General features: G+C 48.1%; 4 protein-coding genes across 6 annotated transcripts in view; 3 read left to right on the top strand and 1 right to left on the bottom strand.

Moving 5' to 3' along the window:
* The first annotated feature begins 815 nt into the window (after nucleotides 1-815).
* On the top strand, nucleotides 816-5,682 carry GTPBP8 (GTP binding protein 8 (putative)). Of its 3 annotated transcripts, none has more exons than XM_032098577.1 (7): nucleotides 816-1,129; nucleotides 1,477-1,575; nucleotides 2,036-2,166; nucleotides 2,511-2,610; nucleotides 3,026-3,144; nucleotides 3,589-3,715; nucleotides 4,305-5,682. In XM_032098577.1, the coding sequence occupies exons 1-6, from the start codon at nucleotides 836-838 to the stop codon at nucleotides 3,671-3,673; spliced, it is 828 nt and encodes a 275-aa protein (XP_031954468.1). In that variant the 5' UTR covers nucleotides 816-835; the 3' UTR covers nucleotides 3,674-3,715; nucleotides 4,305-5,682. The 3 variants fall into 3 exon arrangements, with proteins under 3 accessions (XP_031954468.1, XP_031954467.1, XP_031954469.1); XM_032098576.1 differs by having other exon boundaries at nucleotides 4,302-5,682; XM_032098578.1 differs by lacking the exon at nucleotides 1,477-1,575 and having other exon boundaries at nucleotides 4,302-5,682.
* A 1,391-nt stretch (nucleotides 5,683-7,073) lies between these two features.
* On the top strand, nucleotides 7,074-9,566 carry TAF13 (TATA-box binding protein associated factor 13). Its single transcript, XM_032098574.1, has 4 exons — nucleotides 7,074-7,142; nucleotides 7,266-7,344; nucleotides 7,820-7,917; nucleotides 8,914-9,566. The coding sequence occupies exons 1-4, from the start codon at nucleotides 7,116-7,118 to the stop codon at nucleotides 9,082-9,084; spliced, it is 375 nt and encodes a 124-aa protein (XP_031954465.1). The 5' UTR covers nucleotides 7,074-7,115; the 3' UTR covers nucleotides 9,085-9,566.
* A 390-nt stretch (nucleotides 9,567-9,956) lies between these two features.
* NEPRO (nucleolus and neural progenitor protein) lies at nucleotides 9,957-16,173 on the bottom strand. Its single transcript, XM_032098568.1, has 9 exons — nucleotides 15,945-16,173; nucleotides 15,618-15,772; nucleotides 14,761-14,837; nucleotides 14,522-14,653; nucleotides 14,081-14,158; nucleotides 12,843-13,204; nucleotides 12,109-12,170; nucleotides 11,409-11,659; nucleotides 9,957-10,952 (listed from the first exon to the last, which is right to left on the bottom strand). The coding sequence occupies exons 1-9, from the start codon at nucleotides 16,156-16,158 to the stop codon at nucleotides 10,556-10,558; spliced, it is 1,728 nt and encodes a 575-aa protein (XP_031954459.1). The 5' UTR covers nucleotides 16,159-16,173; the 3' UTR covers nucleotides 9,957-10,555.
* A 67-nt stretch (nucleotides 16,174-16,240) lies between these two features.
* Nucleotides 16,241-17,628, top strand: part of LOC116439268 (protein spire homolog 1-like) — a 30,962-nt gene continuing 29,574 nt past the window's right edge. The window contains exon 1 of the mRNA XM_032098571.1: nucleotides 16,241-16,505. The gene's annotated coding sequence lies outside the window, so the exon portion shown is untranslated. The remainder of the gene's footprint in view (nucleotides 16,506-17,628) is intronic.

The following is a 17,628-nucleotide window of genomic DNA, read 5'->3' as shown; positions in this document are numbered from 1 at the left end:
GGGACCTGGGGCTCCTGGTCAATGGAAAGCTGAACCTGAGTCAGCAGTGCCCTGGCAGCCAGGAGGGCCAACCCTGTCCTGGGGGGCATCAGGCACAGCATTGCCAGCCGGGCAAGGGAGGGGATTGTCCTGCTCTGCTCTGCACTGGGGTGGCCTCACCCTGAATATTGTGTGCAGTTTTGCTCACAACATAAGAAGGATATAGAGCTATCAGAGAGTGTCCAAAGTAGGGTAACAAGGATGGAGCAGGGCCTTGAGGAGAAGCTGTATGAGGAGCAGCTGAGGTCACTTGGTGTGTTCAGCCTGGAGGAGGGGAGACCTCACTGCAGTCTAGAACTTCTTCATGAGGGTCAGAGGAGGAACAGGCACTGATCTCTTCTCTGTGGTAACCAGTGACAGGGCCCAGGGGAGTGGCCTGAAGCTGTGTCAGGGGAGATTTAGGCTGGATATCAGGAAAAGGTTCTTCCCCCAGAGAGCAGTGGAACAGGTTCCCCAAGAAGTGTTCACAGCACCAAGCCTGTCAGAGTTCAGGAAGTGTTTGGACAACACTCTCAGGCACATGCTGTGGTTCGGGGATGGTGCTGTGCAATGCCAGGAGTTGGACTTGATGATCCTTGTGTGTCCTTGCCAACTGAGCACATTCTGTAATTCCATAGACAGCCGGGCCTGGCGAGCGCCGCTCTGGGGGCCGATCCGGACGGCGGGCACACACCCCGTAGCGGGCTCTGACAGCCCCGGGCTGGGCGGGGGCACCCGGGGCACCGCCCCGTTGTCCCTCCCCCCGTCCCGCCCGTCGCCTTCCGGGGCCGGCTGGGTCCCGCCCGCAGCCGCTGGGATGCTGCTGCCCCGGGCGGGCCGTGCTGCGGGCCGGGCCTCGCCGCCGCTGGCCGCCCTGGCCCAGGTGCTGCGGCTGGAGCGGAGCCGCCGCACCGGGATCGTGTTCCCGCTGCAGAAGCTGGAGCGGTACCTGGCGCCCGGCACCGACACGGCGCGGTTCCGCCTCTTCCAGCCCGGGCTGGCCGCCCTGCAGCGCGCCGAGGCGCTCTTCAGGTCCGACCGCGGGCACCCCATCGACTACGTGAGCTCCGCCGTCCGCATGGACCATGCCCCGCCGCCGGCCCTGCCCGAGGTCAGGCGAGCGCTGCCCCCGCGCCCCTCGGCTGGGATCGTGCCGGGACAGCGGCTTCCCCCCGCCCGGGCCACCCCGGGCTGGGCGAGCTGCGGGGGTAAGGGGTGGTGGAGTGGTTGTGCAGCTTTGGGCGGCAGTGTCAGAGCGCTGTGCAATGTGTGGGGCACTTACTGCTGCTTTTAAAAAAATCGTTTATTTGTTGTTGTTCCCCGTTGTACAACTCGGCAGCCTGGCACAGAACACCTCTGTCCCCGGCCACTGGCAGCACGGGCTGGGAAATGACCAGGACTGGCTGTAGCGAGAGGTGGGCAGGTGTAGATGTGCCCTTTCTGCCTCTCCCCCTGCAGGTGTGCTTCATTGGCCGAAGCAATGTGGGGAAATCATCTTTAATCCGGGCCTTGTTTTCGCTGGCTCCAGAAGTGGAAGTTAGAGTGTCAAAAACTCCGGTGAGTGACATTTTTAACTTCCCTCCGTGGGTCATAAGCTGGTACCAGTCCGGAGGATAAGGCTGAGAAGGGTTGGAGGGAACAAGCTCTTCAGTAGCCTGAAATGACAGAAGGTGCCGGCTCTGGTGGCCATTAACTCTTGGCTGGCACTGGCCTTGCTCTAGCCCAGGAAGAGGCAGAAGGAGCCCAGCCTAGCTCTTCAGCCAGACAAAGGAGCTGGTGCCATAAAGCCGTTTGAGAAGAGCCAAGTTTAGAGACTCATTAAGGTATTTTTAGTCTGTTTTATGGTAGAGCTATGTACGATAGGGTACAAGGGTAGGAGACTGAACAGTTTAAAGCATTCTGGGGGGGTGGGGATCTGGTATAGAGATGTTTTGCAGAGCATCTCCTCATACACTGCTTAAAGCAGCTTTTTTTAAAACCATTCCTGTGCTTTATCTTGTCTAAATCCTCTCTTCAGGGCCATACCAAGAAGATGAATTTCTTCAAAGTGGGGAAGTACTTTACTCTGGTGGACATGCCAGGATACGGCTATCGTGCCCCGCAGGACTTTGTTGAGATGGTGGAGGCCTATCTGCAGGAACGGCGCAAGTAAGGGACCTACTTGTACCTCACAGCCAAAGGACAGCCAGACACCCCTATACAGTGTCATGTAATGAGGGGAGAAAATGCAGAGGGATAGCTGCTTCCATCCATTAGTTCTGACATCATTTCCCTGGAAGCTTCTGCAGTGTCACTCACTCATACTCTGACAGATCAAAACAGTAGGAAAGATTGAGGTGCTGCTCCATGCTGACCCTCAGTTTCCATGCATGGCTTTTCTTGGCTCTTCCTATACCCAGATCCCATGTTACTTGTTTTTACTTATGGATTTGGAAGTAGCAGAGCAGGCATGAAATAGTGGTGGCATTTACTGTTGCTTGTTTTTCTGGCAGCTTGAAGAGGACTTTCCTATTAGTTGATGGTGTAGTTGGACTCCAGAAAACGGATAACATTGCGGTAGAGATGCTGGAAGAGTTTGGGATTCCTTATGTGGTACGTAATGCTTCATTCTTGAGTTGGTTATAAGGTACACATAATCTGTAAAGGTGTGTACCCTGTACCTGAGCTTATGCAAGTTGACCTACCTAAGCAGTAACCCCACACGCTTTATTGTTAATAAAATAGGTTTAAAGTGTGTTGAGGGAGACAAGTAGGATTTAAGAGGGTCTTTTGTGTCGTTTATTAAATAAATACTTTTTTTTCCAATGCTCAGCTTGAAAAGGCTCATTCCTTATGCAGGCTGTAGAAGTGTTTTTGTGAAGTGTATTAGACCATTTTTTCCCCCTAGATATGACCAGAGCTTTCAGACTGCCTTGTAAGATGGTCCGGGACTCTTACAGATGTTACAGGTTAGCAGCAAAATAATCTTACTTTCTTCTTTTAATCCTCCCTTTCTGGATCCACGCAGATGGTGTTAACAAAAATTGATCGAGCTTCCAGGGGAGTGTTGTTAAAGAACGTACTGGAGATCCAGGAGTTTGTAAAGGAGAACACTCAGGGATGCTTTCCTCAGCTGTTCCTGGTCAGGTAAAGCTCCTCTCCACTGCTGCTGTTTCCTTTCTGGTGATGAGCTCAGTAGGGCAAGATACCTAAAACAGGTCTGTCTGCTCTAGATGCAGCACCTCTCTGTGCCCCAAGGATGGAGGGTGGGCTGCTGATGGGGAAAAGTCCCTTTCCCTCTTTCCCTTTTTCTGCAAGTAAGTGGAGCTTGTTTCGAAGGGTGCTTCTTCCTTTGGCACTTTTCAAAGGTGGACAGCAGTCCCTGTGCTACATGCTAGTGGGCTTTGCCATTTTATTTGGAGTTCTGGTAACCATAGCAGCTGTAATTGTAGGATTACACAGCCAAAGTGCAGGCTCTTCCCAAGGTGTAGTGTGGGACATGTAATTGAACACAGCCAATGGCTGTTTGCCTTTATTACTCCAATACACAGCAATATCTGGCACTAAACCTCCATGCCTCTGTTTCCACAGTTCTGTGGAGTTCTCAGGGGTTCATTTGCTCAGGTGTTTTGTAGCCCATGTTACTGGAAACCTGCCCACTGTAGAGGCCAGCTGAAAAGACCAACTCCTGCTCTGCTTGGCTCAACCAGAACAAAAGGTACCAAAACCAGACATCTGGGGCTTTTGTTGTAAATAACCCAAGTTACTATACAGTATTTTATAATAAATTAGTATTCATAAAGCTAAGATTTTTCTTTATTAAGTTCATTGATTCAGGAAGTTTGCAGTGTGAATTAATCCAGGTTATTAAAAAACTGTTTCATAAAACCTATATGATTGTGCTAAGGAGAAACAAAGCAGAGAACTTCCAAAGATAAGGGAAGTTTTAATAAATTTTCTCTTCCTTCAATGAAATGTTCAAAAAGCTATGACTGCATGCCTAAGCTCTGCTGTATTTAGGATATTAGAGATAGTCTAGTAATATTAATAAATACGCATTTAGTTTAGGAAAGAGAAACTACGGCCCTAACACTAAGCAAACTGTACTTGCCCAGTTGAACTGAATGATACACAGAGGTTTTCTCCTCTCAGTTAAGGTTAGAATAGTGGGGGCCAAAACCTACCACGTGTGCAACCTACCTGCTCTAAGGCCATGCAGAGTGGAAATAGCCAGCATGTCTGTGAAGGTGTGTTTGATGTCATGCATATTTTACTTTTGTAACTCTTCTGTGTCCTGTGTTCAGTAGGTACAGCAGGATAGCATGCCTTGCTTGCAGCACTGAGTTGTCCCTGTTCCACAAGGATGAAGGAAAGAACACATCTTTGATGGGGTCTGCTTTTCCATCACTGTTGGCTTGAAACAGAGTGGAATAAAAGACTAACATCTAGAGGAGCCCTCTCCTGCACATTGTCATCAGTGCTGCATCTACCTCCTGTTTTGAGATCCAGCATGAAGTTCTGCAGCTGCACGTGGATGAATTGCCAGATCTGAGGCACACGATCCATGATCTGAGTCGCTCTACCCTGGCAGGTGAAGCACAACACTGATGTGCCCTGTGCCTTTTAGGGGAACTGTGTCCCACAGCAGCTGTGTCTGGCTAAGAGCACCTGAAACTGTCCAGTTACAAGGCGCAGAACTGGACAAAAAGACAGCCATCAACAGCAGCACTCATACAGGAGAACTTAGTCCGAAGCTACCAAGTGCCTGTGTCAAACCCTCGCGCTCAGTCTTTGTCATGTCTTAACATGGCCAAATGTGGTTATGCAGTTGTCAAAGTTACTTGCATTAAGTGTTTAAACCTCAAGAAAGGAACGTTCTTTTTTAAACCACTCTGAGGGTGCAAAAGGACTAGAAATACCACTTTCTTTCACCGTGCAATTTCTTGTAACAAACTAGACATGAGGCAAGATCTTGTTTTCAGCATATGTGTAAGGAGTGGAGAATGTGAGGAATGATGTAGATTTGGCTCTCTAGATTCTGCATCTTAGCAGTGATCAAACCTGTAATTCTGTTAATATTTTATCTCTAATCCCAAATTGCTACAGAGCAAACTTGCCCAGGGGATGCATGATCCTAGAAGTGCAGCAGTAGCTGTACAGATAGAACAGGTGAAAGTGAACACTTCAGGAAGCATCTTTCCTTAGTATCTTAAAACCAGGATCTTCCAAAAGGATCAATCCTGTCAAGGCTGTAATTTTCAAGGCCTCAGCCTTGACTGAAGAGCTTCTGAAAATAACCCTAAAAATGTAAAACAGTGCAGTTCTGGTTTTAGTCCCTCTTCAGAACAAACCCCCTTACATTACATTATGGTACAATCCCTTACAGTGCTAGGAAGTCTTTTACTAACCACTTAAATACATTAAATATGTCCAGTTAATCCATTTGTATAAACAAACTGGATGTGTGTGCATGGAACATTAGGTACCATCTTCTCCAGAAGAAGCAGCTTTACCTCTGGACACATCTTGGTTTTATTCAGAAGTGCTTCAAATACTGGAATAACTCCTGCATTTTGCTCAGTCATTTGCAAGAGAGAACACTAAAGTTTGATTCTTGAGTGTGACAGTGCCCCTGTGACAAAACAGTAAATAAAATCAAGTCCTCTCCCTAAACAGTAAAACTTATATTTAAGTGCCTTCATGGGAACATGCTTTGGGTAAGCAGGTGTCTTGACACACTACTGGACCTTTTTTGCCAAGTTCTTGAGGAACCTGTTGTGTTGCAGAGTGAGGAGCTGCACTTTCTCAGGCCAGGGACACAAAAGCTCTCCCTTTCTTTGCCCCTTACTGATGAGTGGTGGGTGGGCTTGGCAGCATACATACACAGTAGAGCTCATGTCAGTTTTAAATTCAGTTTTAAATTCAAATGTCTTCAGTTGTTTGCAGTGCATAAGCTTCACTGCAGGCACCTATCATTACCTTGTAAAGCTTTGCCTCTTCTACAGCTGTTATTTACTGAAATGATGTTGATTATTAGCTTTTGTGGAAAAGGATTTCACCTTGTGCATCTTCCCTGGTCTTTCAGCAGTACTTTCTCCATTTTCTTCCTCTGTCTCGTCTGGTCTGTCACCATAACCCTGACACTACAAAGGCAGTATTTTTGCAACAGTGTCCAAAACTAGAACATTGCAGTCTGGACAGGTGCACTAGTAAATCAGTAAACTGGTTGAATAATTGAGCTGGGAGCATAGAAGTCAGTGGTTCATACTCCAGTTGCATGGCAGTTACAAGTGGAACGCTGCAAGGATCCATTCTGGAATGTGTCCAATTTAACATCTTTACAAGTAATCTGGAGGAAGTGCATTGCTATCGAACGTGCTTAGGGCACCAAACCGGGGGGAACAGTGGACATGCTCAAGGGCAGGGCTGGAGGAAAGGGGCTGGCAGCAACTGTATGAAATACAACAGGACTGGAGCACCTCCCCTACAAAGACAGGCTGAGACAGTTGGGGCTGTCCAGAAGGTGGAAACCTCATAGCAAGCTTTCAGTATGTGAAGGGGGCCTAAAGGGAAGCCAGAGAGGCACTCATCGGGAACTGTAGTGATAGGACAAGGGGGAATGGGTACAAACTGAAAGAGGGGACTTACTTTGGGCAACTTGGTCTAGTTGGGAGGTGTCCGTGTCCATAGAAGGGGGGGTTGGGATTAGATCATCTTTAAGGTCCATTATTCCAACTCCTTTACATTCTGTGATTCTGTGAACATGGGCAAGTGTGCCTTGCGGAAGGGAAGGAAAAGCCCCTGCCAACCGAACAGACTGTGAAAAGACATCCTTCCCGACCTCGTGGCTGACCCTCTTTCGAGCAGGGAGGTGGAACAGACACCTCCTGAGCTCACTTTCAAACCACGCTATCCTAATCTGACAATCCAATAATGAGTGTCGTGTACAGACTTGGAGAGGGTCACAGACCTACGCCCCAGCCACTCCGCGGTGCCCTCAGCACAGGCAGGCCCGGCAGCGCCGCCCGCCCCGCCCCGCCCAGCGCAGCGCAGCGCAGCACGGCGGGGCCGCGGGGCGGGGCCGGGCCGCGGGAGCTGTTCCGGGCCGCCGGGCAGCCATGGCGGATGAGGAGGAGGACGTGCCGGTGAGTGGTGCCGGGGCTGCCCTTCCCGGCGATCCGCAGCTCAGCCGCGGGCGGGAGCGCGGCGGGAAGGGGCCGGCGCCAGCCGGGCGCTGACCGCGGCCTCTCCTCGCTGTGCCCGTGTAGTTCGAAGAGGACGCGGAGGACGCCGGCGGGGGCCTGGACGGCGGGCAGGGCAGGAGGAAGAGGCTGTTCTCCAAAGAGCGTGAGTCGGGCCGAGCCACAGAGCCCTGCCCAGCGCGGACGGGTCACTCAGCTGAAACTTCGAGCTCACAGCTTATGGGGGCCCAAAACTCACTGCTCCTTAGCAAAGCAGCGGCTTTCATTCTGTGCCATGGCTGCAAGTGCAGAAAGCTGCCGCGTAGACCCCCCTCAAAAATACTACTAGTGCATCCTCTGAACCTAGGTGTGCCCGAAGTCAGCTGCGCTGTCAGTGTGCAGTGCTTTACAGCCTAAATGAATATTCAGAGAGCCTGTCCTCAGACATGATTTTCTGTATGTACAGCACCTGGCTTTTGTTGGCTTCTGCTTTTTTCCTGTATGTTTCCTCAAGAATTGTCCTGCCTGACAGACGAGAGTGCCGTCCTGGTGCAGGAATGTGCAGGCTGGTGAGCTCTAACTAGATGTGTGCAGCACTGAATGGATGAAAGACACCTCATGCTGAGTGTTTCTTTGTGCAGTAAGGTGCATGATGTATGGATTCGGGGACGACCAGAACCCTTACACAGAATCAGTGGACATTCTTGAGGACCTGGTAATAGAATTTATCACAGAAATGGTAAGTCAGCTCTAGACAGCACGGTCAAAACATCCTCACCAAAACTTTTAGCCTTCTGAAGGTTAATACCTCTGCATTATTTCAGGCTCCAAACTCATGGCATTAGTAGGAGAAACATAAACTTGGATTTTGTTTTTCCAAGATCAAAGCAAAATTTATGCATCTTGCTCCATGTGGGTTTGGAACACTGAAGTCCTTAAGTAGCAGTTAGGTTAGTATTGTAGGAGAGGAAATACCCATCTGACTTTGGGGTTCACTGTGGCGTCACTGTATGTGCAGCTGACAGAAGATAAGGCTCAGATTTGAAAGTCTGTCAACTTTCTATGTTTGCCCAGTGTCTGTACATGGATGGGAACTTAACTCTGCCCTACAAAAGAAATGCATTCTTGGGCCTGAAGCCATTACTTTTCCGGATCTGGATAGCGTTTCAAAGTATCCAAGCCAGGGCTTGCTTCCAGCAGCAGCCGCTTAGGGGTCCCTGTTGTGCTTAGTCTGACATGTCCTGTTCCTGTATCAATGTTGCAATGTTCTTCCTGACTCAGAAACCCATCCTAGTAAGCTGGGAAGATGAGTGATGAGATGTTCTCACAGACCCCTTCTTATTTTGAAAGGTTGGTCTTGCCTATCCTTACCAAAATGGATACACTGTCCCTACACTGTCCTCTGATACGGTTACCTCACATTGCTTCCAAGTTGTGCCTTATCTTCAGGTATTCTGCAGGCTGGGTGTCCTACATGTGATCTGGCCTTAGTTCTGATACCATTATGTAATGTATATATAGTGGTATGTTTGGGGTCTAAGTGACAGGCAGCCTGGGACAGCAGAGTAAGTCCATGGTCTTCTGGCAAGTTCTCTTGTGACTAGGATGATGGTGCCCAGAACCTGCAATTGCTTGCTTTTTTGTTATAAAATGACAGGAAATAAAGTGGAATTGAGAGCTTAAAAAACCACCATGGCAAAGGAATGCTGCTATCTTTTTTTTTCCCCTCTAACAGACACACAAGGCCATGTCCATCGGGCGGCAGGGTCGGGTGCAGGTTGAGGACATTGTCTTTCTAATACGCAAGGACCCCCGGAAGTTTGCCAGAGTTAAAGACCTCCTAACTATGAATGAAGAACTGAAACGAGCCAGAAAGGCCTTTGATGAAGCAAACTATGGGTCTTGATTTTGTGCACAAGCTGCACTGGAGCATTATTTGGGCATCTGTTGCTCAGTAAGAAGGAAGATCGTGTGTGTTGTTTGGAAGGGTTATTCGGGATGGAGGTTACTGCTGGGATGTCTACCCTCACTCCCAGCCTTTTCTGAGAAATATTCAAGCAGCTGAAATGTTACCTGATTGTATGTGGTATACTTAGGTATTTTTATACCGTTTGATGAAATGAGAAAAAGAGCTGTAAAAATTCCTGCAATGGCAGGAGTCTGTTTGAAGTAGGCCTATGTTCAGTCAGACGGCTCGAGGGCTGATGATTCATGATTCTCTAAAATAATTTCAGTTGTCACTGGGTGTTCCTGTGACAGGAAACCCAGAAAATGGATCTTGGTTATCTGTATAAAGACCTTAAGCCCAAACTACTATCAAAGTTGTGCTCTTTGCTCTGTATATGCTTTTTGAATAAAACATGTTTGTGCTCCCGTTTCACAGCTAAATGTACATTGACCAGTTCACACAAGGTGGGTAATACAGGGAGTTTAGCACTGTTTGTCTCAGTGGGCACAGCTCTTTTATTTTCTACCACTATTAAGCCTAAGAAATTGAACTTAGCCCACTCAGGATTTACTTGTACTACTTATTTGTAGCCCCCTCCATACTGCTGTTATACAGCTGCTCTGTACTAAACCAGATTCCTATTCTTCACTTTGAATTTTTTTTTCCTTAATACTTCCTGGTGATCCTGATTGTGGGAATTAGTTACAAGCAAGAGCCTGGCAGACACCACTAAGCCCACTGCTTTATCTAACACTATGGGGTACCTGTGCCTTATATTGCCAACCAGGCAGAAACTGCACTTAGATTAAAAAGATTTTGGGGACAGTGAGAAACATGTTCATCAGGAATTTACTGTTGCAGGCCACAGCTGTGCTTTCCCCTGCTTCTGGAACAGCTCAGGGGAGGTAGGTTCAGTTAATTCCTCATTTCAGAACAAGGATAACAAATGCTGAAACAGCCATAATACTGCACATCAAGGCTGTCCCCTGTACAAGGGGCACGGAAGGAAGGGTGTAAGGCTTGGAAAGGTGTTGGCAAGTCTTTTGTCCAAAGCAGCAGTAAGTGATCAGATGCAGCCTTCTCCCATGGATGGTAACTATTTGCACTGTGGATTTGACAGCAGCATTTAACATGTGGTCAAGCAGTAGAGAGGGAACTCTGAGTAAGGGTAACAAAGTCACTGTTCCTGGACAAGGCTATGTAAGAAGACAGATACTATCCAGGTATTTGGAACACCCTTAAAAATAAAAAACCAGCCATTTAAAAAAAAAAGCTGCTTTACAAAAACATAATAAAATGGTTGCTATTTTGTTAACAGAATTCAGAATGTGAGTTACTGACACACCATTAGGGTTCAGAGGGGTTTACTTAATAAAAAAACAACAAAAAACTAGAGTGACTTGACCTCTTTCCTCCTTCAAGTCCACGGTCAGACACCTATTGCTGCAAAAATAGAATCAATATCTGTGTGCTCAGCAGCTTCTTTCGACACAGGGCCAGGGCTTGCTTCCAGCAGCAGCCGCTTAGGGGTCCCTGTTGTGCTTAGTCTGTCATGTCCTGTATCGATGTTGCAATGTTCTTCCTGACTCGGAGACCCATCCTGGTAAGCTGGGAGGATGAGGGATGAAATGTTCTCACAGAGCCCAAAAAGCTCAGGAGGCTTTTGCCCAGCGGTCTGTAGAGCTGTCTTCAAGCACGAAGATGATGTGATCCTCCTTCGGCAGAACCGTGCCCCGAGGCGCTGCTTTGGCCGGCGCGTGTGCTGTGACCCGTACAGGAGGCATTTACAGACAGATGTTTTGACACAGCGCAGCTTTTTCTTCAAGCTTAAGGGGAGGAAAGTGCACAAAACAGAACTTTATCAGCTACTAAAATGTTACTTCATTTGGAGTTTGGAGAGATTTGCTTATTAGCCCTCTCTATCATTTTCCTTATCATATCGAGGAAACAGAACAGCACCTTGTACAATAGTAGCCAGGGCAGTCTGAATAAAGACAGCCCTTGTCTCATACAGTTGTTACAATTAAACATGAAATAATTTAAGTTGCATTTTCATCCTCCCTCTTAAGTACTGTACATTTGTTAGCCTTTTAAATCCTTTCACAAGTGACTGAAGCTAAACAGAATGCTCACGTCAGAGTGCTCAGTAACCTGAACTAGTGATCCTGTTTGAATTTTAAAAGAATGGCTTAGACCACTGTGTTTCACTATACAAGAGCAAAATACTTAATATTAAAATATAAAGTGTTAGACTCAGAAATCCCACACCCATGCAAAACTACCTGCATCCTTGAGCCTCCACATGGTGCAGCCGGTTGCTTTTCAACAACTTGTTACGCAGAAAATAGGCTTCTGATTTGAATTTGTTGGTTTTGCACCACAGAATAGCTTTTCTGAGTGCCTCTGACAGCTCCCCAAATGATGCAGCTGTTTGGACCATCTGCACAAAAGATCCAGTATGCTGTGATTTTGCTATCCGAGAGGAGGGTGGTGCCAACTTTGCTTTAAAAGGTGTTGATGCAATGCTTAGACCCTGAAACAAACAGTAACAGAAAGTGTTGTAAAAAGATGATGTGTCTGATCCTTTCTGCTGGAAGGGAACAGAACACAGGGGTTTTTGAGAGAACACTCCTTATTTTCTAAGCATAAAAGGGAACAGCGATCTTTTTTTGTGGAATACAGAAAGAAGAGGCAGATAATTAGAATTTGTATTCCTGTCTACTACTGACTTGCTCTCTGGTCATTTCATGTGACAAACCAACAAATGCCCAAATTCCTAAGCAGAAATAAGTAGCAATTTTCTGTGAAAAGCTTCCACACTAACTTGGGTTGTTAGGCAAAAATAAGGCAGGAAAAAGGGACATTTTCAATCAGGGATATCGTGTTTCAAGTGTTAAGAGTCTTTAAAACAACAAAAAAAACCTATTACATAAAAAAAAAATGAAACCACCAACCTAATATATAAAACAATACCAGACAAACCTCTTGTGCTGGATGTCTGGATGGCCTAAGCAAGGTCTTCACATCAAACCCTGGGTGCTTCCCTACAGAGAGAGAGGAGAGTTCCCATTACAACACCAAGACAGTTTTATTTCTTTGCATGGAAATGCCACAGAGCTCTCGGCAGGCTCCCACCTGTACTCAACATTTTCAGGCAGACTCAAGGGAACTGCACTCATTGTGCACTGCAGCTGGCAAGGAATGAAGAGCATGCAGAGGTTTACAGATGGCTGCAAAGTAGAGCTCAATGGGTAAAAGCTTCACACCAACACTTGGATGGCTGCAGTCACTGGCCATAGCCGTGACTGCAGAGGAAGACTTGGGCATAGCCCAGAACAGCAAGTGCAGGATACTTGTATCCTGTACCTACAGCCTCACCTACTCTTGTAGGGACTGCAGACAGTGCCCTTAGCTTGTTATCTACACAAAATCAGGAAAGTACAAGTAACTATTTTCAGGACCTATATACTGCATTCATTACCTGCTTCTCTCCAGACTGTATCCTGTTTAAAAGAACCCCCCCAAAAAATCATGATACTGACATTATCCACAGCTTTATAAAGGCAAGGGTACATGCAGCATTCTCTTCTCCCAAGGACAGGGAGTTTGTACCAGAACCACACTGTGGGCAGTAGAACTGCTTGGCCCTGTTGGACAGAAGTTGCAGTCAGTCTCTGAGGTGTCAGAAACCATTACACTGTGGCACAAGGCTTTACCTCTCCTGGCTCTGGGCACCACAACTGTCTCTCCAATGTCCACGGGGCACGGGATGCTATGGCTTTTCACGGCACTTGTACAGGTCTCAGATTTTCTCTTTTTCCCAACCTTTGATACTGCCTCTGGCATTGCTGGGAAGAGCTTCTTCATCCAGCTGGTAGACTTTTTGGTTGTAAGCATTTTAGCCTTTTGCTTCTTCGCCTCAGAGGATACATTAACTCCAAGGAAGTCGCTGATATCAGAAGGGAAGGTAAACCCCTTGATATAGGGTGTCTGTTGGGTCTCAGATACCAGATGAAGCATTGTCCACAGTGCACCATACAAGGATGTGAGGGTCTGCAATACACACCTGTACTGAATCCTGAAGACAGAGGACAAAAAAGTATGGAGTCTCCTCTAGCAAAACATTATGCACACTGAACAACTACCTTCAGCTCAGGTAAGAGATTCCAAGGTGCCCTTTCCCTATTTCCCCTCAGTACAAATGTACTTTTTTACACTTCATCACCCTGCTTTCCTTAAGTCTGAGCTTTAAGGAACTGTTCCAGATCAGAATGTAGAAGTGACTTAACTAGTAATTCCTGATCAGGAGCCCCTTTGCTTCTGTACAGTTTTGCTGAGTGCCACACTTGGAACCCATCAGGTTCTTGGGTCACATCCAAATCAGTCGCCAGGAAGTCTTCCCACAAAAGCACCCTGTACCACCTTAAGCCTGATGCCACAGAATTGCCTGCTCTATGTTTCCTGGAGATACAAGATTTCTTGTGCCAAAGAAAGTTCTTCTAACAATGCTGTTACTCCTTCAGCTACAGACAGCAGTTATTCTCGCAGACTGAGAGAGATCAGAACACCAATTTCCCTGGAAAACTCAGCAGTATAATAGAACATGTTTATCCCAGCCTTTCCATTTCAGCATGAGGCAGGACTTACTGCTTGCTGCACAGAGCACCAGGTGTTTGTGGCAGGCTGACACTAACACTGATTTCATTAGAGCTTCATACAGTTTGCTAAGATCCAAGAACAAAGCCTTTCATAAGTGCATTTAAGAAGTCTCTCCTCACTTGCACAACTCTGCAGGTGCTAGAATCAAGTCCAAAAGCATCGAGGGACCTTCCCTTCTCCTCCTCCCAACTGAATAAAGCTCCCCTTAGCAGCAAAGCCTAATTACAAGCCCTTCTCCCTGACAGGCACATCAAACAGACAGACACAAACAAGACAGACTTTTGAACACACGAACCAGAGCCGGCTCAGGAGCCCTGAAGCCACAGTGTTCAGGAGTATGAATTCCTTCGAGCAGAGGTGTTTAATGGACAAGCTGAAGATTACAGCAGTTAAGGTTAAAAAAAAAATAAACAGCATGTAATGAGATTTGCTGAACACACCAACTAGAGGCAATTCGCAAGGCGATATCCTGGAATAATCTGGGAGATGAGCAGCCAAACTTTGGATTGCTAAAGGCCAGAACAGCTGCCAGCCAACAGCCTGAGCTTCCTACATAATAACTTGAAAATAAGGTGAATAAGGTGTTTGGCTATCAAAGAAACTTCAAGTTGTACAAATGAATTGCACAGTTGAGTCCATCAGCAATACAGGGAGGGGCCTAGAACAGACCCAGATTTGGTCTCATGAGGTGCTACTGGTGAACTCTAAGAAAGTTTCTATGGTGAAAAAAGGATACAGAAAAGCTTTACAGCAACAATCCAGTAGACGCAGTACGAGCTTGCAGCCTCCCAATACCTTCAAAGCCACTGTTTCCAGCATAGGCTGGCTGGGAACCAAGCACTCTGTCTGGGCTTCGGATGCATTTTTCCTGTGTTGATACAGAGATGAGGAGTTGGTTATGAACTAGCATCCTCTTCCTTTAGCTCTGCAGATGGAGTTAATGGATAGTACAAGATATAGGACCATGACACTTACTTCGGAATCAGTTCTACCAGAGTTTCCAGGCTGCCCACCAGATTCATTTTCCATAGGCGCTTCAAACATTGTTCTACCTTTAAAAAAAGAAAATCCCTTTGACTGGTATTTTGAGATACTGAGTGCCCTGGTCAAAGAACTGTCACTATATTAAATGACACCTTCTCCTTATCAGTTTAGCAGTCCAAACTGCAGGTTTGTGTCATGGGATGTTCTGGGATGTTTCTGCATCTGCACTGTGATGAAAAACATCCCTTCATCACTCTACTGAAAATAAGGAATTACGTGAAGGACTGGAGTAGGCCGTGTTTAATTGGTGCTGCATGATTTCCCCTGCTGTATACAATGGCCTGTAGTACTGGCCGTCAAAAGGAAAACACATAAACAAATCAAGAAGGTAAGCACCATTCCTGCTCGATTTAGAAACAATTATTAATGAAGATGATGACACCCCCTTTCCTGGAAAATTGGCAAGGTGTTCACTTTTCAGCTTAAACCAGAAAGTATCTAATAAAGTAGGCTAGGATTATTATTCCATCCTCCCATTATTACAATTAGTTGAGAATGATGTCCCTGTATTACTCATGTATTCAAAGGTATGGAATTGTACCTACTTCAGGTCTCAGTGTGAGTATTGGAGACCACGGCTGGAAAATGGGAACTGCACTCGCTGTACAGAGCCAAGAAACCCACTGGGCTCAACTATGAGGGGACAAAAATGCACCTGCTCCCACACATTTTTTGCACGATGCTCCGGGCGCCAAGTGCTACTCCAAAGGCTTTTCAGGGAGTGGTGACTGGGAGCCGGGAGTACCCAGCTGCCGGGTCCCTGCCGCCCAGGCGGGGTTGGTGCTCACCTGCTGCAGGGCCAGGTAAGGCCGGTGCCGGAGCAGCCTGCTGTGGTACACGTAGAGCACGGCACGCAGCACGCGTCCCTCGGCGGCCAGGCCCGGCCCCGTCAGCCGCTTCCCGGCGATGTCGCACCGCCGCCGTAGCACCGACAGCAATCTCACTGTGGACGAGACCCGGGCACCGCCTCAGCGCCGGGCACCAGCACGGGGCACCACCTCAGCGCCCGCCGCCGCCCCGGCCGCGCCTCCGGCTCCCACCGATCGACCACCCACCGCAAACGCCCGGGAGCGGCTTCAAAAACCCCCCATCCCCCCTCGGCACCGCGCCGGGACCTGCGGGGTGTTGGGTCGCCAGCGGCACCGTGGCGCTGCTCGCGGGCCAGGGCACATCCAGCCGATTCCAGGGCGCGTCCCACCCGTCCCACGCCGCCCTGGGCGTCGCCATCTTCCCGCTGCGCGCGGCGAGCCCTGCGTGGGCAGGACCATCCGGGCGAGCCGGCGGGGAGAGTCGCGGGCCGGACCAAGTCACCTCGCGGGGGTGCGTCATGGCCCGGGGCCTGCCGTTGATGTACTGCATTCCCAAATGCCATAAGCGAGAAGAGAAATAAGTAGACATTTTGAGTGTTATTGACACTTTCTAAACCTCGCAATTCTCCAGTGTGTGCCTCGGGAGCTGTGGCCGTTGGGAACCAGCCCAGCAGCAGCTGAGCTGCTCCGTGAGGCGGTGCAGGGGTGTTCCGGGGGTGACCCCAGTCCCCAGCGCTGCAGCTGTGCCGTCCCATGTCACACACAGCCCTCAAAGTGCTGGAAAAGCTGCGTGACTGGCTTCACACCAGGAGCAATTCATATCCGGACTAGAGGATATAGTCTTAAGATGCACCAGGGAAGGTTCAGGTTGGACATTAGGAAGAATTTCTTCACAGAAAGGGTGATTAGGCATTGGATTGGGCTGCCCAGGGAGGTGGTGGAGTCACCATCCTTGGGGGTGTTTAAGGAAGGACTGGACGTGGCGCTCAGTGTCCTGGTGTAGCTGACACTGGTGTTCGGTCACAGGCTGGACTCGATGATCTCAGCTCTTTTCCCGCCCAGCTGATCCTGTGGTTGTGTGGCACCGGCGTTCTGAGCAAGGAAGGGCCTTGCTGCCCACAGCCCGGGTACCCGCCCCGCCGTCCCGACCGCTCCATGCTCCCAACCCCTGCTGCCGGAATTTGCTGTGGCGGGGACAAAGGGGCACTGCCAGGCCTGTGATGGATGCACGTGCCCCATGGAGTTGACTGCTGTAATGTATTACTGTTGGTGGAATAGTTTCCTATCAAAAAGATTCTTGTGGTGTTCTGAGTTCTCCTCAAATACAAGACATTTCCTGCCTCTTTCCCTCCCTGCCTGAAGTTGAATGTACTCTTCCTACTTGCAAACATTGGGATTCCAATTGATATATTTTTTAGGAACAAGGGAGTTAAATTGAGCACAATTTTTGTACACTCTTCTCTTGATTCCATTTTGTTGTGCACTTACTCTGTTCTTTTAAGAAATCTCATACAGATACAGATAAAGTCATGTCCCTTTAAAAGGACAGAGCAAAAATTGCCATTAATGGTTGCACCTGCGGGGAAGAGCGATAAGAGCAAACCAAGAGGTAGAACTGATAAAAGGCTGCTGTGAGCACTTGCCTATCCTAGAAAAGGGAGTGTTAAGCTCCCTAGGCATAGAGTGGTGATTAGAGGTGAAAAGAAAAATGGAGCCTCCAGAGTGTGAGCAGAGGATCACAAAGGTCTCTCTAGCTGAGCTTCTGAGGTGTTTTGAACATCCTATAAGTGAGGAGCAAGCCTGGGCTATCTGCTTTCAGTGTTGCAGAAAAATAGAGCAGCTGGCTCAGGGGCTGTTCCCATCACTCCATTCTGTATTTATAAAAGGTTCTGGGAGCATCTTTATCCATGCTGATGGTACTGCTTCCTTCAAGGTCTACCACAAATCTGGTAAGAGCATTGGTAGCTGTGGATGCCGAGGGCTGTTCCCC

Source organism: Corvus moneduloides, chromosome 2 (assembly GCF_009650955.1).
Source record: "Corvus moneduloides isolate bCorMon1 chromosome 2, bCorMon1.pri, whole genome shotgun sequence".
NCBI classification, from domain to species: domain Eukaryota; kingdom Metazoa; phylum Chordata; class Aves; order Passeriformes; family Corvidae; genus Corvus; species Corvus moneduloides.
This window is presented reverse-complemented; position numbering and strand designations above follow the sequence as displayed.